Below are 27,005 nucleotides of genomic sequence, written 5' to 3'. Positions count from 1 at the left end.
TGATCATGAGCTCGATACACATGGTATGCAGCGTTTCCACCCACTGGTGTTAACCCAAACGATCCTAATCTGAATGCCTGGATCTTGCAGATTAAATGCTGTTGACATATGCATGTCATTAAAGTTACTCTATTTAGTAATAACGTAAAAATATAGCAATAATTAATAATATTGTAACAAAAAATTTAAAAACATTAACTCTGAAAAATATTTTGATAGAGGAATATATTGCTGTATAAATTAAACAATGGACAAATAGGAATTATTTGGATGATTTTTTTTTTATAATGCTATCTGTACGATGGTCTGATTGATAGTAACTAATACGAAACTAACTATAGCTACATTTAGCCGACGTAGAGCATTTATATATTAGGCCTACGCATTTAATAATAAAAACTTACCGTGTTTTTAAAACAGCTTATAAAAAGATGTGGAGGCGGCAGAGCGTGGCTGTGAACAAAAATTTTTCCGGGCTGGATCGTTTGTGAGTAAACAGCCTGAAGCTAGGAGTAACATCGCGTGCGGTATTAGCTTTGCTATTTTAAGGGGCGCGATTATAGTTAGCTTACGATATTAAAGAGTTCGATTATATACCGAAGTTTTAATTTTTTATATATATATTATAATTTGCGAGGCACAAGTTGCCGTTCAAAAGGTCCATTAAATATTTTCAGAATAAAGAGGATGGCAGACAATAAAAAAGTATCATTAATTCTGAATCGGCGCCGAGCGAACTTCCATCGGGTGTTATTATTTAAACTTTAATATTACAATCCGTTTGCTTGGATATTAGATAACTGATTGGCGATTTTTTTTTTAGTCATTGTTCCTTTTTTAAATTATTCGTGATAGTCTTATTTTTTTATATTTTTTTTGTTACACCAAACACTTGTTTTTTTTTTTGTAATACTCTGTAGGATATACTTGACAGTCTTGGTAAGTGCTGGATCATATTCATAAATTTATATAATGTACGTACTTGTTTCTTATAATTAATATATTATAACAATAGAATGAACGTTACCGCGAATTAGAAAAAGTAATTGAAACAAAGTTTTCTACTTCTTAATTACTACATATACATATATGTACTTTTTACTTAATTAATCTGTTTGTTTTCATACGATATATAGCCCCACGTTTAAGGTTAAATAAAATATTGATAAACCGGTCCTTTGTAGCTGATTTCTGAAACTATGCTATCTTCACAAAACACAATCACTTAAACTATACAAATATATTAAATGATAAAATGTAGAGTAAAAACATATAAAATAATAATGAAAAAAAACTAAGTACGTAAATTTGAATTGCTGCATGATCGAGAGAACAACTATTTCAGTAAAAGTATTCACGACCTCCGTCTAACACGAATGTCAACTGGAGAAAAAAGTATAATACACGAAATTACAGACGTAAACAGAACCATTGGAGCGTGGAGATTGGTGCCGGGGTATTTCAGACCCTGCGGCCTGGGGATAAGGTCTATCGCGTCGGATCGGGAGGCGAAGTACGTGGAATGAAAGAGGACGATAGAATCCTATTTCGTACCTCCCAACCCCATTGGGGGGTTATCCTGCATCCGACGGACCGATCGAGTTAATAACATCGCCACGAGAATTCCATACACCATTAAAATTCGATTTTCACGTAAATTTTTCGCGAAAAAATGATTTCCCATTGTGATAATCTTTTTGCTAGAAGCGAAATCGGATTATACGATAGATTAAAATTTAAAACTATAGAAGTCTGTAGTGAGATTAGGGCTGTTGTGCCGATTTAAGTTGTTTTCATTAAATTTTAATCTGATATCAAAATCTAAATATAATCACGAATAAAATATCTTAACATTTATATTTAGGGATCGATTGTTTTGATTTAAAGTCCTATCGGAACAATGTACGCGATATGTATGATACACGGAGCTAGACTTCTAGATGCGGTCTGTTATTCGGCTGGTACGGAGCGGCCACTGCGATTCTCTGGCCATTAATTTTTATTTATCGTTAAAGCGATCGATAGGTAGCGTGCTCGTAAAATCGCCGCAGTAAACGTTTATGTTTGAGTTTTATGACGTTTTAATGCAGCGTTTTTGAAAGCTCGCGACTCCAGAGTTTCTATTTTATATGGACTCGTGGAATAGAATTATAGCCAGTAAAACATGTGCGCTGATGCGATTTAACGGTGTTCCGATCGTGTTTTATCTTGATATTAAATATATTGTACATGTACCTGGTATTAAAAGCCAGCTTACTACAAAGAAAACCGAACATCAATTAGTAGTAACTGTTTTAATGTTTGAACATATAGTTTAAAAAATATATCTAGTTTAATGTACGTAAACATATATATAACATAGCTTCAGTTATGTCAGTAAAAAACGTAATCGGTGTACGATTTAGTGTCAGAAGCGTACCCCCAAGGCAAATTATCGATAATAGACGGACTAACCAAATAGCCGGTGTCGATACAAGTTATCGACAATAATCGTTATAATCGCTAGTGCCGCGATTGTTGCCGGTCGCCATTATAGGACGTGCGCGGCGTTTTAAAACAAAACCAGATAATAAGACCTATCACTTTCAAACCACACATAACAAACACGATCCGTATAGGTGAACAGACGAGTCCATTTTATAATGGCGGTCCCGACAACTTTTTGTGTACGCTTATTATTGAAATTATTATTTATTAGCCGTAATTGTCATCGACGTTTTGAGGGTTAAAGTCCGGCGTTTAGCGTAATTTGGATGATTTCAAGAGCTTTTGGGGGGTTTATTAGTAATTATTAGTTGTCAAACTGTGGGGTCGACTTTATCTAATAACAGTCATGATTAGGGTTAAGTTTATAAAGAAATTAATAATAATGTATAGTAATACTTTTAATATTACGTTACCTATAAATAACAGTGGAACTGGTGTCGCAAAATGTTTATCAATGAAATATTTATTTGAAAGGTGAACTGCATATTTACTGCAATAAATCCACTTACGACAGTTATTCGATAATTCGAATCACAACAAAAATTTCTCGGTCGTTCGAAAACGCTGCGTATGAGTTATTATTATGATATTTTTTTTAATTTTGTTCCTTTTTTGAATGTATTGTGCGCGGGTAAATGGCGTGAAATTGAAGGCTGGTCAGTATTTGTTTCAGAACTTATATGATCTGTGCACTCGGCCGAATTCATATAACATAAATCCTTTCAACGTGTCTCAGATTCCATTCACGTTATTATATAATAAAAAAATACTTATTCAAATTAATGTAAAAATTCATTCAAGAGTGAAGATATTTTTCAAGTACATAAGTTCATTAATCTTCGTTCATTCATTCGTTATTTTGTTGGAAGTGAACTTTTCTATTGCGTCAGTCTCGTGACTTATTTCTAATGACCTTCGTCGGTGTAGACATTGTTTTGTAATTCAGCCACTTCTGCCTGACGACATAAATGAAACTTGTAAATATTGATTGCACTCTGATCTCTTTTGCAACGTTTATATTTTTCTTAGGATTAATCTTTGATTATTTCACGTTTATCAGACGTACCCGATATTTTAAAAAACATTTTAAAAATTCGGTCTTCCCCCGAAAGCTAACTGTTTGTTTATTGCTGTTTCCATTAAGTTGTATTTGGAACATAAACCATTTTCATAATATTTTTTTGTTTTTTCGTCATATTAGATTATAAGTATATTTGTACGTTTAAAATGTTCGAAAAATTTTTAAAAACAAAATTACTGTTGTGATATCAAAGATTTTCTTTATTCTTAAGTTATATTATAACATATACAAAGTAGAATTATGCGGGCGTTGAACTACAAAATACATAAGTATTTATATACATATATAAGCACAAGGAGTTATAACGTTGGGGGACCAGGATATTACTTTCTTATCTACCCTCCACACCCCGGTGTGTTTAGGGTTGGGATGGCTTCTGAACGCGACAGTAACTTATAGATTTTGAATGCCTTTAAATCTCTTCTTTCAAAATTATCCTCGAATTTTTATTTAGAAACTAAAACACGTCGGTGTAAATTATCTTAATTAATTTGATAATTAACTAGTTTTGTTTCAATTACACTCAATTAAAATTCGGCATGGAATAGACTTTGAGGCGGTGAAATTATTCCGTAATTAATATTTCGTACTTGTTATAATTAAATAATGAAAAATTCTACCATACGGAGCTCGTAATTGGACATCGAACAAGATTGATATCATTAAATAGTATTAAAATTCGTGACATATCCGCAGAGGATCACAAATCACGAATATAACAGTTCATTGACCGAAACTACCAAATGTTCCGAACATAACTCATCTATACAAACATAATGACATCCGACACTCAATCCAACGCTTGTTCAGTGAAAACGGCCCATTCATACACAAAACATATGCTAACAGACCGACCGTGGCATTATTCAAGTTAACCTTAACACTTTAATAGCCTGAATCGGTATCGAACGCGACGCCTCATTTCACTCGGCTTCCTAAACTATAAACAATGGATATTATGTCATATTGAAAGTTATTAAAGTCCATGTTGCTGTAATTAACTTTGAACAGTTAATTGATTGTTATAGAACACAAAAATCACATGTAGGACAGGTAGACAATTAAAATTCAACCTAAACACAAAATGTTAGGGTTAGTAGTGCTTTAAAGATGCTAATGCAAATTACTTGGCTTCCAAGTAGTTTTGCCAGAATAAATCAAGTCAAGAATAATGTGACACTAATAAAGTAATTCAACACTTAGACCAGCGGGTAGGTTTCTCTTACTGGTTCTAATTTACCAATATTAGAAACTATCACAGCGTTTGAGAAGAGTTTCCCGCCAGTTTGTCAAAAACATGAAGATTTTATAATAACGATATAGATTTTTAAGCCTTACGTGTGAAGTATATCCAATTATGTACAAACAACTCCTAAAAATTCGTAAATGCGCTACCGAATTGGACCTCCATGATTTTTATTGTTTCCAAAATTTTACGGCCTCTAAATCATTATTTTCTGCGAAAGACGTACAGGTGACCTTGAAATTCTTAATAAATTTTGATGGGGTTCATTTTTATTCGAACCTCCATTCTAAGAAAGCATATTAAAACCCACTAAAACGCTTTATCACTCTTTCCCACAAGAAATCCTCTTCGGGTCGGGCTGTATGTAAATAGAAACAAAATCACTGCAAGCTCAATATTAATATTATATATAAATAAAATAAAAAGAAAACTTATTCAAAAATGGAACGGCGGGAAACATCGATAGACAATAATGGAGAGAAACAAAGAAGTAAAAAAAGCGGGAAGAAACCTGTCGACGCCATGTTGTGTGGCACTCGGCCTTCACGCCTCGGCCGCCGAAGATAATCTTTGGAAAAAAGAACCGAACAGGAGGCGCTCCATCTCAGACACAAAAGGCTTGCTGATTTCACGGAGTTTTTGAATCTGTTCGCTACCGAATAAGGATTATAATTCCGTGTACGTTTGTATTGTCAGAGTGTTTCGCCGCGTCGTTGGCTGTTGAAAGAAAGAGCATCGTCACCGTGCGCCTGCGCCGCTGATGACCTGTCAATTCCGTCTCGTACGTACGCCTGAACGCCGGGCTGAACAAAAAAGTGACATTAGAGTTGGCCATCTATTATTTTGACTTTAAGTGGGGAGATGGGGACAAGATTGATCGTGTTTCTCTCGGCCCTTTTAATTATATCGCGTTCAGGCTTTGTTGGCTGTTTGGTAGATGCTACCGTACACTATATAGTATACACACCTGGAGGCATGGACGGGTTTTAATATCATTCTATTCAATTAATGGTCACTTGGTAGCGTAATGTAAAGTACATTACGTAACATGGTCTATCTAATCATCATCATATATTTTGTTTTAGAGGCTTGCTATTTTTATGAATTTTTATGAATTGTGAATCCACTATAATATTGTACGAGTTTGATGCCATTATATGCAAAATCCTAAACCGGCAGCAGCGATTCGACACGCCGCGTCGTCGGCGAAGGCGCGTGCTTCGTTCTTATCTCATTGTACGATTTCGTATGCCCATTCGTCATTAGTGTCAAGCATGCTATTACCTGACTATGTTTATTTATTCCAATATTACTCACCTGCATTATGTTTTTGCACTCATCTGTCAGTTTGTAACACATGATTTCTTAATACCGTCAATTATTGATTGCATAACGTCATGTTTCACAGAATTGTATATGTTGTGTTGAAAAATTATTAGTCAGTTTATAGCGTCTGAATCCTGGCCGGGCTCATCAACTCTGTGACTGCTAATATACATATTATAGTGAAATATAGGATCTTAGAAATCCTTTGTCTACCAATCGATGGTTAATCGTGTGTTGTATACTAGCTTCCGTAATGCTTGAGGCGCGAATAGATCAACACCAACTCCACCATGCCGAGCGATATTTCTCAGTTGAAATGATAAAATTTAATGTTTTATGAACTTTCTAACAGAATAGAACAATAAAGAAAAAAATGTGTGTGTAGTGGAAAAATTCAATTCACGGAGGCAGTTATGAAATATAAAACAAACAAAGCCAGCGGTCGAAGCCAATCTCGCCGGCTCACGAACTGCGGTCACGGATCCGTCTTATATACCGTGCTTATTTAACGTACAAAATAATATCAACATTCCGACTATGTTTTTCAGATAGAAAAAATATATATAAATTCTCTTTATGGCTGAATGATACGAGTGTAACTGATAAAAAAGTAAATTTAACATTGTACTTTGATGATATCAGGTAAAAAAAATATCTAAAGAGATATCTTCACATACACGCCAAATTGAGTACTGTGAGGCTGAAGCTTTCAATTGGTTTAGAGAAAAAATCAGTCCTAACCTACTATATATCTCAAAAAGGTATAATGATTAGATGCCACTCACTTCGGACTGTTTAGTTAAACCATTCATCATTACCATAACTTAGTAGAGTTACATTTTGACTGGTCAGTAATAACTCGTATGAGACCAGAGATGATGGATTACTGACAAGACTTGCGGTAATGGATACCCCGTACATACGTTCTTGCATATCTTCAATACAGCGAGCAACAAAAGTTATGAAATACGCAGCGCACTAAACATATAACGATTTCGTTAAATCGCTTTGGTATGTAAATAAAATAACATATATGCTTTATTGTTACTTATTGACTCATTGACATCAAAGTTATTTACAATATTTTAACAGCAAATCGTTATTTGATGACTATTTCTCAGTACGCCATTACCGGTGTACCTATAGTTAGTTTTTGACCCCTGACGGTTATTAAACCAGCATTAACTTATAAATAAAATGTATTCCTTCACAACACCATCCGTTAATACAACATGTTCTTACGAAATTAAAGTAATGCGCAACTTACTTCAGGGGCGTTTTATTTTTTTTTTTTGAAAGGAATGTATTTTTTGTACGTTCGGAAACCTCTAAAATTCTATTTGCTTAAGTGATGTTTAAAAAAAAAAACTTATTGAATATAAAAAATAATATTTGTTAAGACATATTGATGATAATTAGTAACGGTAAGGGCGAAATGATGGCAATATTTCACAGTAGATGGATGGTTTTTTTCAATCTATTCGGGAATTGTATTAGATCGAGTCTAATGCGCGACGAAGATATATCGCTGATGTTTTTTTATTTGGAATCTTGGAAGCTTTATGGTCCCGAGGTCAGGAGACTGACCCCCAAATATGTATCATATTAACTTATTGGTTACCAATATCGTATATGAATAGTTGTAGGTACGTTGAACTAAATATACGTAGAAATTGTTGCGTTGAAATTTTTTTGGATATTATCTACGGAATAATGAGAAGTATCAATTGAAAATAATTTATGAGTGAATTTCGTCTCTTTTTTGTTTGAAATGTTATAAAGTCTTATATTATTAATTTGAAAAAAATCTTGACAGTAAAGAAATACGGTAATATACAAAAAAAATATCCATACTAAATAAAAATTTAATTTAGGATGTCGTATGTATTTCTTTTTAATTACAAATATAATAGTAATATTTCACTCATAAAAATAGATTTTATATATTTTCCAAACAAGAAACTGAAATGTATTTATATTGAGTTAAAATATTATTAAATTTCTTTAAGTACCTGAACTTATTTAATGCAGTCGTTTTAGTTACAGTAAAAAACTATTTCATTAGTCATCACATCCGCTCAGCCGCTAATCAAATGTTTAATAAGGTTCAAATCACGTTACCAAACATGTACTACCCTCGTGCTACAACTTCCTACTTGACCAGTGTATCTCGACATTAGCTTCGTTAAAAGGCAACATTTATACAAATTGTGATACCTAAAGCAGAACAATCTACATACTTTTGTAGGTATGTCAGAATATTTATTCCAACTCTATCACTAATCCTATATATTTTCGTGTACGTCAAACTTGTTATGACAAATCCCTTTGCGCTCTAAGCGCTCAAAGCGGAAACGCTTCCATTTCGAATAAAAAAAAGCGAAAGAAACAAAAATCCAAACTGAACTAAGCTGAATGGACCCCCGTTTTAGAATCCGTCCATAGTTTTCCCACAGACGGCTGACGGGTGATGGTTCGGCGAATGGAAATGACATTTCAAAAACGTCTCTCGGCTCTAAGCTATAGCCTATTTTACATATACGGATGTTTCGCACGCACGTTCCTGGCGCAACGTCGATAAAAGTGGGCGTGGCGGGGACCAATCGGATTGTAGAGTTATATGTGTGCGTCCATCTCCCTTTCATGTGTGCCGGCTGGCTGTGCTTGTGTGCGTGCCGGTTGTGTTGTATACGTCTGTATACGGCTGTATATAAGTATACGCGGCTACCGGCTCCACAAAGGTTCCCATATCTTTTATGTTCTTAGATTCTTATCTCTCCGTTTCTTATTTTACATTTAAGATGGTGGTCTCGTATTAACGGCCGGCCCCATAAACACGCTATAACATACTTTAATATGCCAGTAATACGAAATAATCTGTGATTTTTATAGCTTTTAGCTCGCTAATAGCTTGTTATAGATCCTTTGATAGTGGGATTTTAATATTTTTAGGTAATGAGTCATGAATCATGTTGATAGAATTGTTAATTTTAGGTAATTGTTGATTAACATTGAAGATTGTGTTATTTCATTGTAATAGCGCTATTAGCTACCCTTCAAATAACATCCAAATACAACGTGAATTAACGTGAGAATAGTTCGGTGGCGGCTGAGGCTCTATGAATAATTTACAAACTTAATAGATACTCTATAAATATAGATGTTAGAAGTAATTTCTAGAACAAATCCTATTAATGGCGGCGGAGAGAACGAAATATAATAATACGTAAAAGAAGAGCGGGAATATCTTTTAGCTATTTTCTTTTACAGCCGCAAAATAAAAAAACAGCAAACGAACGTTCTTTTATGATTTTCATTACGGACGTTTCAAATGGTTTGAGTCGAGTGGTTAACTTAATACCTATACCCAGTTGAAGACATAAACGAAGTCTTGTATAGAACATTTAACTTTAACAACTAAAAAGTCTGTATATGTTTTCAATAAATATCTTATATTCAATGTAGAACAATGTATTCATGAACAACATGTTTAAATATGTACCTATTTAGGAAAGCGACATTTCATTAATTTTAATTTCAAATTTATTTTAACCGCAAAATTCATTCAAAATATCAAAGGGAGAGTGTTCGCTGGTAACGTGGGGACAATAAAAGGCATTTTTGCCGCCAAAATTCGATTAGGGAAGAGAATAGGGACAAAAGAAACCGATTATTTGGGGGCGGTTTAAAATTGATTCTACCGGGGCGTGGGCGGCTGATGGAAAATTTTTAATATATTTTCCATTACATACCTACTTTTAAACATTCAATTTAAAACATTTTCTGCTTATAATGATGTACGTTTGTGTACACAATGTTAAATGCTGCATTCAAAATAATGAGATTCCGTAAAGAGTAGGTACTATATGAATAGCTTTATTTATTTTATCGAACACTGGCTGTATGAAACAAATGCATAGTATTTTTTAAATCTGGTAATACGCTTTTAAAATATTCATGCGTGACAACCCATAAAGGCCGCACAAAATCGTCTGACACAAATCGCGTTACAACCCTAACACCAAACAAATTATAATAAGCGTCCATTAACAAACACTATAACATCGAGTGACAACCCTTATTAAACATCAATCAGCCGGTGTATTTTCGTATTCAACGCTAATTCTAAAGCAAACCACTCAAGTTTTTCCGCGGTGTTTGTTCACTTTGAGTGTTTGCACGGGCGATATCGTTTGAAACAATCGAGTGTACTATAGTACTTGTCGAGTTGTTTTCATACTAGTGTTCGTTTGGTCGCGTACTTGCGACTTCACACGGTAGGGGAGGCTTTGTTGTATGTAATTTATTCTCAGCTAGCTTTCGCCCGCATTACGGCTGTAGGTGCTTATATTAAAATTTATGTATAATTTTCATAACTATAATTGTACTAAATTTTATTGAATTCTATTCATTAAATATTAAATGATTCGATGGAACGGTCGAAAATAAAATAATACCGAAATTATATTAGTTTCAATATCAGCATAGTGAGTTGGTCATTTAAACTAGAAAATCATAAAATGTCAAAAGAAAATTCATAGGTGTATATAAGTGTAGGTATATATATATAGCTTCCATCAAAATGTATTCTTCTGAGAATCATGAAGGTTTTACGATCAATAAAAACCTCCAAAGAATTAAATTTTGTTTTTGCAGCTCGAGTAAATGAAAGTTTATTTTTGCTAGACCTAAAATGACTTCTTCTTTATAAAACTATTTTCATAATTTGATAGTATATGAAGAAGCAAAACGAAATTTTCACAAATGTTAGCTCCACCTTAATCTTACGTCTGTCCAACTTATCACGGCTGGTACGCCACGCCGTGCATACATCATATAGTAAATAATATAAATCCTTTAAACCTCCGTAATACTCTATGACCATCTTAAAGCTTTGATTTTTATTTGTTTTTCTTCGTATTATATACTATATAAACAATATACACGTTTACTATTAAATTATTTTCAATAGTCGATTAACAATATCATATTACTTTATTTTTTATACTTAACTAAGAAATTTGTAAATTTAACTTGAAATAAAATTTAAAAAAAATATATCACACATCGTAGGCTCAAATACATCCTTGCTTTATATATATTTTATATAATATGTCTGAAAACTGCAGAAAACTGTAGTGCCTTGAGATTGCTTGAAGCTATGAGACACTCACTGCTGGAACTTTGGTGATATTGTGTTGAAATATTACGCTTTTCCGAAGATAAGGATGGAAAAAAAGGAAAATAAGAAATTCACTGCTTTTAATAGTCTTCATAGCAGACTGTGACGTTTTGAAGAATTTTAATATCGTGTATTTTCATTACATTACCTTTAACACAAAGATTTTTAGCTGATTTCTATCTTTTTTATCACACAGTATCGATCAATACAATGTTTCGAGGTTTGTTTTCATAATACTGTTTTCAACAGTGTCATTAAACTAAAAGGTACTATAGATAATGGCGTGTTTTGTGTAGAAATATAAGTTTAATTTTGTATATCAAAATTTATTTATATGCTACAACAAACATACAAGCAAGCGAATTTTAATTGTTCCAGTGTTTTGTCTTTAGTTAATCAATAAATGGACATCATTCAGTGTTTAAATAAACGCTAGTTTAAGTTTAAAATAAGCGAAATTAAAATCATAATCCAGCATAATTTCTACATAGAAAATGATTGTTTTATGATTTATATTACTTATTTTATAATATTGTCTCGCGTTTATTTGAATACTTGGTGTATTACGACAGTTATACAAAGGAAATAGATGTTCAATGATATAATTGTGTGATCAATTATATTTATAATGTATCATAATGATAAGTGTTTTATTGGAAAATAACAGTTATTATTGAAATAATTTGTTATTCTTAAAACACAGTCAACACATTCTACTGCGAACTGTTTTATTGATCAATTATTGATGCGAAGCGACGTGTGATTGATTGGCAAATGTTATACTGTTTAATGTTACTAAATTTTAATCGATTTATTAATTATTATTTTATTATGCGAAAGTTTACTATAAATTATTATTATAATGTGCATGTATGTACTATATCTAGTCTTATTAGAGCTGTGGTACGTCATATTTGACAACTTGACATATTATGTATCTTTTTTATTATAGGTCGTTTTAAAAATATACGTTCGCGAAACTGGCAGAATATACTGTGCACGTCTTTGCACTGTTGAAGGCCATATTATAAAAAAAAAATACGTTAAAATGTAGTCCGCAAATAGAATAGAATTTATTCCTCAAGGCTTCTTTGTATTTTCAGTAGAGTTACTTTTGTTATATAAACATTTCGTTTCATAGAAATAATATTACTTTTCATCTAAGAAATATTAAAAGACATTTCAAATACACTTTAAAGCGCTCTCTGATATCAAACGTCGTGTGTTTGCGGACGACGTTTAAAATATTATATTTTTGCTGTTTCTATCATAAATAATTGTTTTTGCGGGCAATTTCTTCCCTTGAGCCTTGGAGTGGGGTCGGAATTACATTTTTATTTGGTTAAACAGGCGAAGGGTCGAGCGATTGCTTTTTGATAAGTCAATTTTAGCTTCGTATAGGGCTATTATGGTTTATTCTATGCAAATATAGCAAATTGGGTTGCAGACTGTATTAAAAGTCTACGAAATTAGAAAAATATAATTGGTCCTAGACCATAAATAAAGCAGGTTTTTAAGTTTCTATCGGGAATCGCTCTATCTGATCTCAAAAAAAAAGTTTTTCCTCATCTTATTAACATTTATGCTATCGTTTAAAGGCAACCAAATGTGTATACAAACTTAATTTTCTAAACTAGAATTTAACCTAAATCTAAACACCTTGACAGTTCCGTTACTTGAAGATGTAAAGAAAATTCATATAAAAATCATCATCAATCTTTCAATCAAAAATTATAAAGTCCTTTTTCAAGGTACCTATTATATTTCTGGTTTAGTCCGTATTGAAGGAAAATCCGGAGACAACGGCACATCTCTCCCGAAACTTCCGAGCGGTTTTGTCGATCGTTTATCGAACTTATCGAAAATTTCCTCACCAGCGGATTCCCTCCTCGGCTCAGGCTCTGACGAAGAGGAGGAAGAAGAATCCCGTGCGGGGAACAACTCTAGCAGCCCCGCTCACGCTCCCCACCCAGCCTTGCACCCAGACCTCTCGCATAACGGGGATGCCAAACCTCATGAGGACTCAGAGGACCAGGTTAGTATATACATCTTAAATATACTCGATTTACAGGAAGGGACCTATAAAAATGACATCCCATATAATATATAAATGAAACTTTCTTAAAGCCAATTTCAATGTCGTAGAATCATTTAAACAATATAATTAAAAAAAGCGATAATTAAAGTTTTAATGGAGATGAAAAAGTTGTGGGTATTTCGTAAAGGGTCAAAAGTTACAAGTGAAACTCATGATATGTACTTTCCACATTTCTGAATTGACAGAACAGGTACAACAAAATGATTGAATTTAAACGTCCAACTAACATTATCGTGTATTAACTTTTATCAAAGACGTCATAAAATATTTTATTTGTGTCCACATACATTTTATGTCTTTCTATAAACAGTATTTGTTTTTGAATTTCATCATAACTTTATGAAGTCAATAATAAAATAACAATAAATATCACTTAAAGCTTGAATCATCTTACAGCCTTGTAATGAACAAATGTAGGATAAGACTGGGAATTACAAATAACAAATTCGAGTAATTAAAATTATCGGAAAGGTCTTTTATAGTGAAAAGTAAAATATATATTATAACGAACACTTTTATATCCCATTTTCTCAGAGAATCTATTTTTAAACTATAAATTTTTTTTCTCATCACCCAGCTACGTTTAGATCCAAGTAAAGTGTTATCTCTATTTATAAAATGTTACCATCCAACATCACGTCAATAAGACTGGGCCACATAGTCGCATTCAGTTCTTCTTCTTCCCATCCCAGGGTTCGTTAGACGGTGATCCGGAGACCAGGGATTCACAAGCTGAGAACAAGTCACCAGACGACGGAAATGGCGGCTCCAAGAGGAGAGGTCCAAGGACGACAATAAAAGCCAAGCAGCTGGAGATACTGAAATCTGCCTTCTCACAGACACCGAAGCCAACGAGGCATATCCGGGAACAGCTGGCCAAGGAAACTGGATTACCGATGAGGGTCATACAGGTAAAGTATGCGAATATATCTCTCTAATTATAAATATATGTATATATTAATCTTATTGCGCCATATTGTTCATATCATTACTAACTGCTTTACTCAGCTTCGCGTTTACCCTGTGTTATGACTAAATGGAAATATTTTATTTCGACTTTATTTCTGTTTGTTATAACTGACACATAATATTAGAAATAGCATTATTTAATTGAAAATGTACACGAATGATGTAATATGCGTAAATTACATGATATTCATTTTGCCAAATCCCTATTTATCACGGCAAAAACGCTTGCCGTTACAAATGATCGATACTCCATCATGGCGGCGTCGGAATCGTTCGAAAATTGAATATTGCGTTCATCCGTTCGGGAACAGTGCTGACGTGACAAATAATTTAATTAACCAACGAGGATTACCTACCAACTGTTGTTATTAAAATATTTAGGATTATTATTTTTCTTTTTGACTTCTCATAACTATTGGATGTCTTAAATAATTTAAATGATAAAGCATGCCGGTTTTTAAGAACACGTAAAACAGTTGCCTAAAACACGATTCGGAAGCAAGGTGGCCCAAAATTAGATGGCGGTGGTAGATTTCTAGAAATTATAATCCAATCCAACACATGTATCCAGTGAATTCTCCACGCCATAGCAACAGATGTCAGCGGTATGATCCGTCAGTCCGTCACGCTTTTTGCGCCCCTTCCTCTTTGTTTCAGTTTTTGTTGCATTAAATTTCCTAACGTAAGTTCCACTGTTCAAGTTCCTGACCTTCGCTGGGCTTTATTTTTTGGTTGTGATCTATTAACTATATGAACCTCATCGATTTCATCTTAATTTTATTGCTTTATGAATCAACGACTTCGACACGACGCCATTTCTATAGTACCTGTTTAAGAGATAACGTACTTAGATATATAAATTTAAGCGTTCGTTTATGATTTTTAATAAATGTGTTTGTATTATTGACACTCATAGGTATTATATGGCAGTCTGGAATCAAAGAAAATTATTTTTATTGTCATTCGTCTTAGTGAACAATCATTTAAACAACTTTATAGACTTTATTTGTATGGTAGACGAGTATATCTATAAGTTATATTTATATTTAGTAATACAATCATAAAAATCCTTTTTGCTAAAGAAAATAACATGTTTCGGATTTGTATAAAAGTAGACCTTTATATTTTTGCAACTACTTAAACTTTCAATCTGATGTTAAAATCGAAAATAATTCGAATTTAAATATAATTTACGTTAAAAACAAACGAACCATTTAGCGGGAGAATCCGTGCACGAAAACCACCATATATGTATAATATAGTTACTAGCGCATTGTTATTGTACTCGGCAAACTAATTACCATAACGGGGTTTCCTGAAGAAACCAAAGTCGATCTTGCAATTAAGGACCTATATCCTGCCCATCCTACGTCTAATTATAATCTAACAGCTTCCATTTATATTTAAAAAAAAAACTCGTATCCATACATATAAAAAAAAATTACATAATAACATAAAAAAAAAATTTAATAAGGCAAGCATATGCATATTAAAATATCTTATAACTAACGTAGAACAAATTAGTTGTCAGCCACAAGAATCTGTGTTATTGTAGGCGGTGTTTAAAAGATAAATATTTTCTCGGTTATGTGTATCGATAAGTTGAACAATGCCGGGTATGTTAAGTGGGTTTGTAAACAATATTTTTTGCCGCCATCCGTCAAGTCCCGCCAGATCGCGCGTGTCAAATGCTCGCGCCACATGTGGCTATGTTGGCTAACTGTATTGCTTTTTGTCATAATATACCGGATTCAACTAGTTAGCACCGGTCCGTGTGAACGATCCAGCATCTCAGGAAGCCGACGGTCGGCGCCTTTGATGCCAATTTATATTTTAATCATCGACATTTATACATCTGATCAATTAACATATTCAGCCGTTCATTTAAATATATAATTATAAAAATTTGTCTATTCGGTACGATGAAAATTTATTTTTCATTATTTAGATATCAACGTGAAGGGATTTCGAATTGCTTTTCTGTTTTTAGACTTGTAAATTAGTCAATTATAATGGAGTGACAACGTAATGAATACCAAAAATAAACATACGTGTCATTTCGTTTTAACTAAAGGGACAAAAAGTAGATATTTTAATAAGTTCATATATCGTAAGAGCGTGACGGCTGTCGTCGTGCGACGCGCCCTTATTGGCTCATATTTTATTTTGACAGGTCATGAAGACGAGTAGTTACTGACAACGTGTCAAGAAATTATGTTTATAATGTTGTTTACTCGAGAATAGGTTTACAAACTACGTTTATAATAAAAAGAAAATATTTGATATATAGTGTCACACGTATTAAATTTTGTATATAAAATGCAGTCGGAAGTGACGTCTTAAGAATTACTTTAAGGCAAATTATATCTAGTGACTATTAAATAATATTTACAAAATCAAACAGTTACATTAATCACTCTTAATTAGGCTCTAAACAATATTCTACACGCATATAATTGTATGTCATTTGTTAGTGGGGAATAATAAATAAAACTCATGATATTAACAATTGCTATTAATTAGTTAAGGTGGCTGGTTCGCTTTTTATAAACTGTATTCTTGAATGTTATGTTTATATATATAGAAAGTAATTTCCACGCGGAAGCCTCTGTCGACTCTTGATTGATAGCAGTGTGATAAAAACAGTTTGTCGGTGTGTTCGAGTTATGATGTCACTGCTTGATGTGCGCCCTGATTAATGTTCGCAGCCTTTGTGTACTCGCCAGTTATTAGTTGTCTGTGGTCAGTTAGCTAAGGGTTTGACCATAGACTATACTTCTTATATTTCAATGAACGAATTTTAAATCCTTGGATACGCATATTGATATTGATGCCGATCATAAAACATGCCCCTGTTGTAAGTTATTAGTAAAAAATAAAAATTTTACTTCAGCAACCGGTCAATCAGGCTCCAATCTATAGAAACGTCGGGATCCAAGTTGAATGAGCCGTACATTTTGGTCGCACGACCATATCTCTTCTTTTAATATCCGTCGGCGGCTTTGAACTGCCCTAAATACTATAACTTTCACGAGTTACGAGGTAAACGGGTAAGAGCTTGTGTGACCGCAGCTTTACAGCCAGCCGAAGTTTTATGACAAATTGTTTCGTCTTTTAATTCGAGACAACTTTTTTTTTTAATTCAAACTCACAAACCTGGATAACTATTGTTTTATCTGTGTAACGTTTACGATGACTGGAAATGCCGTTCTTTCTTATTTAATTTTAAGCGCATCGATTGACCCGCATTAGCTTCTCGGAATTAATATTATGAAAGTCTCTTATTTTAAAATGAATATAGAGATGGAGTGTTATTTAAGGTTTTTATTTTTCTCTTCGAAAGCATTATGATGATAAAAAAATGAATTTACTACCTAAAAAACGTGTATATATTAAAATATGTTGTTAAAATAATTTGAAAATATGAAATGTTATTTTATCAAACGATCAGCCGATGTCATCGAACGTGAAATGTTTTCGACAACGATTATCTCCGGCAATTTGAACAGATTCCCGCTGTCGGATCCGCACTTCTAAAAACGTCGATGTTATGACAATAAATTATGTTTTTTAATCGTTATTATCAAAACAACGAGGTGTACGGACTGTAAAATAGATGTTTTACGTCGCACTGGTGCAGACTCTCGTAAAAATGTCCGATGTATGTCGGCGGTAACATTTGCATCAATACTTGACATTTAATGCCCTACGCAATGCGTATTGTTCGAAAAAAAGAAAAAAACTACTACGATATAACCTCTTTTGTTCGTTGAATTTCAAGGTATCGACGACTAAATAGCTAGACTGAACGGATAACTTGATAAATGTAAACATCTTCCGGTGACAAGAATATCATTTGGTTATTTTTATTATTTATAAGGAAATAAAATTAATGTTCAGAAACTTTAAAAGTCGCCGAGCGGGAAAGTGTTAATAAAATACGTAAAACGGCTAGTTTATTATCTGCTAACAATTTAATGTTAGTGTCCAGCCATTATGTATGACTACACGGTATCTTAAAATAACAAAGATGTATGATTTATCATCTGTGCGACAGAAGCACCTTGCATGCAGGTGTCTCCCAGAGACTCTTGACGAAAGCTATAAATTATTAATTATGATAAAAAGACGCGTCATATTCGCAAAAATCAAGAGAATCGAGAGGCGCCTAACGTCTTTTGTGTAAAGACACCCTGTGGATAGTTCTATTCGGGCAGGTCTAGTGATGTGCCGACGGAATAAGGACAAAGGGTCTCCCGCGCGGACAAAAAATGACATCATTTATTTTATTGCCGTGGGTGAGAATGTGCTACATTAATATTGCGTAGGGCCTTAATGTTCCATCGCCCTAGGCTGGCTATCTGTCACTTCCTTTACAAATGTTATACACATCTTTAATTATTAGTACAAGAATGTTTTTCTGTTTACGATTGTAAATCTTTGTACGTTTAAATGGTAACTATGTTAGTGAAAGTACAGTTCGAGATACCATCTCGTATTTGTTTTGGTGCTTGAAGTGAGTGGTTTAATTAAAATCGCGGTCAATTATTTGTTCTCATATAATTTTAATTTTTTCTAAAATCGTTAAAATGAATATATTATAAAATTAAAACTTCTTGCTTGCGAAGCTGAATGAGCCGAACTGTAATTTGTGTGGCTTTAAGAAACTCTATCAGTCATCTGGTGTATTAATGACAGTAGCTGTGCTCAGTTGCGCATGCGCACACAATCCATCACCGAGTTTGATTGATGCTAGGCTGGTGTCCGCCGTTAGCAAATTGATTCGATGACCGGTGCACTCCATGCTCGGTATGTTGCTATAAAAACTATTCACATAATCTAACGTCATCGACATATCTCAAATATTTATAAGAATTTTTTTTTTATATTCAGCCAGTTCGATTCTAAGTTTTTGGAAAAATAATTCATGTCATAGGTATTTACATTTAAAAATTATATATAATTGAATAGAATTCAATGATATATATTTTTAATTACATTGATTTAGATAAGGTTGGTGTATTAAAAATTTTGGCCAAGTTCGTCGACCTGTTTCAAGATTCTTCGTTTCGCCGAGATGGGCACGTAGCTGTCACGGCTGACTCTAGTGACGTGACTATATAGTGGCGTTTTATTGTCGATTGATTCCTGAGGTTTTTCTATAAATATCCGATTTATACGTCCGCTACGTGTCTCGGTTTTGCTTTTATCCATATCGAATTGTTTTACCTCAGTTTATTTAATTTATTTTTTTTATTTCGCATGACCATAACAGTAAAATTAAATATCCAATAAATATTTTTTGAAAGAAATGTTTATAGACAGACTGTTTTCTTCTGATCTTTCGAACAAATTAAATAAATATAATCACAGAGAAAGAATTTATACTTTATTATAATTAAAGCAAATTATGTCGTTGTCTATGTCCAAAGTGCCAACACTAAGCAACGGTCGAGCGATCAATCGTATTCCGCAACTGACGTATTTGAGACTTCCTATTTGTACTATCACGGTTTTTTAGACTTTTTCTTGCTACGAAACTTGTAGTGATTGTATTGCTTTGGAGGCAGCAAGCAAGAACATTCGTGGACGTTTGAAGGTTCATCACTTAAGAGAGTATTAATTTAGCATTTTTTGCTTAGGCCAAATAATGACAATATATGTACTGCAATATACATATATTTAATGTTTTTAAAGTTAAATTATTGTAACATAACAAATACGTATATAAATTCTGCTTGAATAAATACACAACGCATTTTGTCACTACAAATACACTTATCGCCGTTGATAATAAATAAAAGTTACGCTCAAATGGATTCAGATAATGGCAGCCATATTGGAAACCGTAGCCAATAGTGGAGCCGTGTGTTATCAGAATGATAACAGTTCCATTTGTAAGCACTGAACACTGATTGGTTAACTTGAGCTAATAATTAGAATGTTTTTTTCCATACAGATTATATCATTTACAGAATAGAAATATATTTAAAATAATCATTCCTATGTTTTCATTTACATTCACATTTACTATTAACTCAAGATATATTCGCGTGTATTGAAATCGATTTCTAAAAATATTCAATAATGCAAACATCATGTTATAACACAAGCAAAAAAAAATATCAAAATGAATGGGAAAGTTTAAAAAGAAAGTGAACAAGAACGCAGCCGAGATTAAATAATTAACTAAAATAAAACTAAGAGACGTGTCACGAATGGGATAACAACAATTTTAGCGGGACATCTTGTTTTTAAGTATAAATATAAATGAAAAATATATAATCAAGAGAAAACATAATAATGAGCTTATAAATATTCAATTCTCTTGAATGTATTATTTATGGCGTTTATATGTCAATCTGTCAGCGTAGAGTCGTTAAATAACAGAACGATCTCGTTCAAGGTATGGGAGTGGAGAGAAAAGGTACACATATAATACTAGTATTAAAACTTTATAGTGCTTCGATTTTATATATAAGCAACATAACACAACCTAAGCTGTTGTTTAATCGTGGCCTTAAAATCTTTGCGTCGAGCGTGCAGCGGAGTTCATTTGAAATGTACACAAGTAAGATGTATGAACGCGAGGAAATAATTTACTTTTACCTTTTGCCACGCCAATTGAGTGTAGATGGTGCGTTCAGCGCACGGTGTGGCCGCGGCTTCAGTGACGCCATCTTATTCCACGTTCCTTTTTTAATGTTAATTATTTTCAAATGTGTTTATTGTTGTAGTTTATACTTTATAAATCTTAATTTGTATAATTTCATTTATGTAAATGTATCAATCGTTTTTAGAATATTTCATCCTAGACGCATGTCAACCTTTTATTTTTGTAGTTAATTTAAAAGTACTAAAATATGTATCTTTTTAAAAGTACGTCATTAGTCTTTGTTAACCGCTGGGGTGTAAATTCGCGTTTACCCGTTCCCATATGGCGCATGACATTGTTTATGGCGGGAAGAAAAATGAAAACAAAACGCTGCCCGAACAACTGTTCGGTGCTTAAGTATTATAGTTAGGTATTGTGTGGATCGCGGCGGGGAGCCAGCCACCCGCTGCGGCTTCAACTCCAGTACCGAAACACTATCTTACCATTTACTTGCCAAATTGCACCGAATCTAGTAACATCCAGCCCGATTTCGGTAACCAAACTCTTCCTACTCGAAAGTTCTTCTCGCAATTAATGAAAACGACTTCTCGAACGAAGGTCGCGGCCGTAACATAAAGTATTTCGAAATATGTCGATGGCGTATTTTATAGACACAGCCGATACAACGTAATGTCGACTCATTAGCGCTGGGGGGCGCCGCAGGTAAAGCGTTATTTATACTAAGGGTGAAGAGAACAATGTCCGCATCTTATATTAATCATCTCTTTATTTTCTGCCGACCTGATCCTTCGATGATGACGGTTAGCCTGAATAGATTTTTGTCGATAATAAAGAGAGTTGCTTACGTTCTTATACTATTGTAATGTTAACGAAATCAACTGACTTTTTGGAATATAATATTGAATGTTTATATAAAAACGTTTAATTATTTTAGTTTCATTAATAATGTACTAAAATTGTATTTATAAGGCCGGTAAAAGTGAAGTCTCTCGCGGCGTATGAAATATAGAGTTTAACACCACTCAGCTTGTTCTCGAGGAGCCCCGCTGGGCAGATCTGTGGGCTCGGCGTCGTCACCCAAATACGTGCTTACTATAGAAGATAGACGAGTCCCAACTGATGTTAACGTATTGTATCTCGTAATAAATAATAATATAACAAATACATACAAATGAACTGATATTTTTGATATTATTTCGTATGGTAACTACTAAACGATATTCGTATAAAACTACAGTACCGTGCATTAGAAAAAAACAACAAAGAAAAACAGAGTCTACAGGTTTATAGGCGAGTGTTCGGATAAGTAATAACATGCGCATGAAGTTGCGGGAAGCGGTTAGTTGGATATAAAATAATCTGTGTAACATTAATTAGAGGTTATAAAACCATACGAAATTGCTCAACGTTTGGGCAATTTGAACTGAACTGTGTATTAAGTAATTACCGTAATAAGTTAACGTAACGGGATATGTCGAATTTTATATATTTTGAATGGCTTAAAAAATTGAAAAGCTCTAGTCCGAGCTACCGACGGTCGTAAAAATTTAATGTTAAGTTACATACACACGATATGAAATCAATAAAAGAGAGAGACTGTGTTCTTTTTTGTTTTATGACCATTGCATATTCTCGTACTTCGATAAAGCGATAATTCCTTTGTCTTAATCTGTCTCGTCGAGGAATGGAGGATGTGGCTTTTTGCTCGAATAAATGCAATTAGTTTATCTAAAATACAAATCATTTTATCTCATTTAAAATTCTAATGGTTGTTTTACAGCTGTATACTTATACGGTTGAAATATCTCACACTTAACAGGCACGTGTTTATTACAAGGAACTTTTAGGTTTTTTTAATACATGCAATAAATTATATGTACTGTGTGTTGCCATACATAAAATATCTATCTGAAACCCGTTGTTTCTTCTTAAAATTTAAATGTAAGTTAATATTTTGGTGAGTTTTATATTAAAAAAAAAAAATTAATTACCAAAAAACTTCCTTTCATCCAAATAGGTATATCTACGTTAATATTTTCAGTAGACCAGCATTTCTATAAACACACGCACTAGTTAATTCTTATAGAATATAGTCCTCTCTAATGACAATTCACTATATTATATTAAATTTTATAACATTGTAAATGCTAAATCACAAATTTAATAGCAGCAGTGTATATAAGAATATATAAGATATCATTAAGTAAACAGGACGTTTTATAGGATTAATCAATATTATATTATATATCAGCAATCAAGTTGCCTGAAAATTAATAGTCTTTACTGTATCTTTACATAATAATATCTACTGCTATTATTTATAAATAGCAAATGAATAAAGTATTGAATCAATATTGCATCCTCAAATAAGTTTAGGTACTTGTAATTTAAAACTTTGGTTTCAAAAATATGAGAAACGTTGGCGTATATTGGCCGTAAATATTGTATAAGTATGTTGGACTACCACTAGGTGGATTGTCTCCAACATACTCGTAAACATTTAGGTTGTGATGTTAGTGGTATTTGTGTATATACTATTAGATATATCAATATTAACCGTAAGCGTAAGCCATTTACGGCTTAGTTATTTCATTAATTACTTATGATGTTCGAAGTGAATCCTGTACATGATATATCCCGGAGCTCGAAACGCAAAATCTAGAGTCGAAATTAACGCGTAGTTTTTTTTTTTAACATTTTTTAATAATATCCAAATCAGTTGCTGTTGTTCAAACTAGTTAAGTCAAACAAATTGTATTTTAATGTGTGTGAAATAAGAACGTGGCTTATTTGTCGCCGGATTTAAGTTGCTTCACACCTCCTTAATTATTTACAAGATGTTGGATTGGCAGGGGAATGCTACACGACCTTGGTTTCGTCATTTAAAATGCTATCTAACAATAGATGTTAGCGTTAAATTGTAATATTATCTATTCAATGTACCTAAAACCCCTCACAGAGTCTGTGCTGGATGTTGATTTTGTATTATTAATAGCGATAATAAATCGTTATAAGTGATTTAAACTTAGATTCCTTGCTATTATAAACATAAGACAGTATCTGTGCGCATGTTTTTAATGGTTTTTTTTTTTTAAGATTTTGATTACCAAATTAATACGATTTCAATCTAATTTCAATGATAAGACTAGTGCTTCAGGTGTTGTATGTATGTCATGTGCCATGACTAATACGCTAAACTAAACTGCAAGCGGACACGAGAGGTGCAAAACTCGCCATTTATAGCTTACCCGCACGCGCAAACCGACCGTGAACTAATGTCTGCGATTTAATTAATACTAATAAAAACGTTATTCAGCTATGAAAATTGTTCCAATAACAAAACATTATTTTTATTTAATCAAGTTAAATCGGCTGACAACCCGAAAAATACTATTAAAATATGTATATGTAGTTCGGAAAACTTTTCGCATATTAATTTTACATGAAGACTTTAAGTAGTAAAACAAATAAATGTTTTCTTTGTACCTGCGGTCACTGGTTACATGATATAACTGTATACAATAGAACAAACATAATTTGAAACCGCAAAAGTATGTGAATGCGCTAACCGACTATGAAATTTCCGAATGGCGATATGTTCCCTTGCTTTTGTAACAAAGAAATGATATTTTCAGTTTGTTTAGACCAAATTATTATATAGAGCTATGTTTTTTATGAATAAAAGCCAGTAATATAAATGTTTGTCTTAGGTTTGGTTTCAAAACAAGAGATCAAAAGAGAGACGTTTGAAACAGTTGACATCTATGGGAAGGGGTCCATTCTTTGGTTCCTCACGCAAGATGCGTGGCTTCCCAATGAATCTGTCCCCCGGGGGACTGGAGGAGGGGCCTCCGGGGTTCCCATACTTCGCGACAGCAGATGGGAAGTTCGAGTTTGGATATGGCCCGCCGTTCCACCATGATGCTCCATTCTTCCATCCTCCACCGAACATGCCCTTCAACCAGCCAGGTAGACTTCTCACCATTTAAGTGCTTTATCACAAATTAAATGGTTTTAACACAGCCAGATTACAGATTACCAGCCAGCCAGATTACAGATTAGTCAATTCCAAAATATAATTAAAAAATGTAACTCTAAATTCCCTTATCAATATTTGTGCAACAACGTAATCGTGAAACAAATAAGCCATGTCTAAGGGGAGCAGGTCGTTTCGCAGGTGGTATGGAGTCGCTGCAGGGCGGCGAGTTCCCTGAACAGTTCCCCCCGCCCGATCACCTAGTGTTGCCGCGACCCTCGTCCCCGGAGTTCACTTTCGGGGACGCCCCGCCTCCCCTACACCCCGAGGGGCTGGTCTGGTAGCTGAAGCCGGAGCCGCGAGACTACCACGACTGATGCGGCTCGACGGGGTTTTAAGTGGACAAAGTGGCGTTGACAGTGACGTTCAATGTGTCTCCAAGTTTATATGACAGTGACATCTCTTTTTTTTCTGATCGTATAATAATTTTCAGCCGGATACTTTGTTTAATTTAATCTTATTATGCATATATTTTTAAAAACAGTGTATTGAATGTTTCAAATATTAACATTGTTTAGTTAGTAGTTTCGAAATATATGTGTATGTAGCTGTGTGTAAATATTATACGAGCTTCTTAACTGCTTGGTATATTGTTCAAACTTTTCTGACTGTTACTGATTTATATATTATTTTCAGCGGTCGTTTTAACTTAGCTAATATATTCCGATCTTTGTTTTAAATGTATAATTAATAGAACATATAGTGTTTAAATGTGAATAGTGTACAGATATTGTGTTTAGTGATTATGATAAGTTTAATAATATTAATTTATTTACAGTTTAGAAATTTGAAAATAAAAAGCGATATTATTTTGGTTCCTACTTTAAGATAGAAATTAAAGCATTTTTATTTCGTCTGTATTTATTGATTAATTTCTATATAAAATAGCTCATAATTTAGGCAATCGAATACATATTATGATAGATAAAATACAAGTAGTTCTATCTGTAAGTAAATACATGTAAATATTATATGGTGAAATTTCATTAATAACAGTTTGTACTAAGTATTATATTCAATAATATACACCATGGGTGATTGCACTGTCTATGAATTAAACACAAAATTCTGTTTACAGAATCATAATTTTATATGTAAAGTATATCCTTTGTTTTTTTTTTTTTATTAACATAAAATTATAAATGTATTAAATTCAATATGTAAATCTAAATTTATAGCCGTTGTTAAGGACACATATTTTATATAGTACGTGTTGTAATTACTTGATCGGCAGAATTAATGTTTTAACGACGTATTACTTTTAATATTTATAAACAGTATATATGTAGTTCCGACAAACCACTTACAATATAAAGTAGCAAATCGATGTTTATCCCAAAATCTATTGAAAGATATATAAAAAAAAAAAAAGTTACGAAAGTTTACTTGTATTGTATTATAAAATATAATTATAGTATTAAATTAATAGTTGATGAAAGTTAAATATAACGGACACAGGATGTATGTACTTAAACTAAGTTATGATCGGTACATACTATTTATTATCTGTATTTAGAGATTAAAATGTAATGGAATTGTCTGTAAGAATAAAATCTATTCGATGAATTAATGTGGCTATTATTTCTTAATCTATATAATATAAGTAGAGAGTCGGAATATGTTTTTTTTTTTTAAACTATTTTCAAAGTTGCCATATTAGGTTTTATATCAATATTGTTTCATACTTCAAACAATTCTCAGAAGATATCTAATACCAGCAACGTTTAAAATCTAAGAAGTCATAAATATTTTATTATCATTATTATTTTTATTACATATTAACTGACACGTTAACAATAGATACATGTTTCATTTAATCCAACTCATTTTATTCTACATTTTATGGTCAACACATTTTATACAGAACTATTGGCGTAGGATCTAACTTAATATACCTACGTACCTACCTAAAAAGATTTAGTGTAGACATTATTAAAAACAGCTAGTTACACAAACTTTATAAC

The 27,005-nt window shown here is 33.0% G+C and overlaps 1 protein-coding gene across 4 annotated transcripts in view; it reads left to right on the top strand.

Moving 5' to 3' along the window:
* LOC116777867 (LIM/homeobox protein Lhx5) overlaps window positions 1-26,611 on the top strand; it is a 36,369-nt gene extending 9,758 nt beyond the window's left edge. For 2 of the 4 annotated variants that reach the window (XM_032671619.2, XM_032671622.2), the window contains exons 4-7: window positions 13,200-13,357; window positions 14,092-14,331; window positions 24,716-24,974; window positions 25,171-26,611. In XM_032671619.2, coding sequence (XP_032527510.1) covers window positions 13,200-13,357; window positions 14,092-14,331; window positions 24,716-24,974; window positions 25,171-25,325 — 812 coding nt within the window. In that variant the 3' untranslated portion in view covers window positions 25,326-26,611. The remainder of the gene's footprint in view (window positions 1-13,199; window positions 13,358-14,091; window positions 14,332-24,715; window positions 24,975-25,170) is intronic. The other 2 variants (XM_032671620.2, XM_032671621.2) reach the window with 2 other exon arrangements.
* The last annotated feature ends 394 nt before the right edge of the window (window positions 26,612-27,005 follow it).

This window comes from Danaus plexippus, chromosome Z, assembly GCF_018135715.1.
Source record: "Danaus plexippus chromosome Z, MEX_DaPlex, whole genome shotgun sequence".
Classification (NCBI taxonomy): Eukaryota; Metazoa; Arthropoda; class Insecta; order Lepidoptera; family Nymphalidae; genus Danaus; species Danaus plexippus.
The sequence above is the reverse complement of the archived record's forward strand: the minus strand, read 5'-3'. Positions and strand labels throughout refer to the sequence as shown.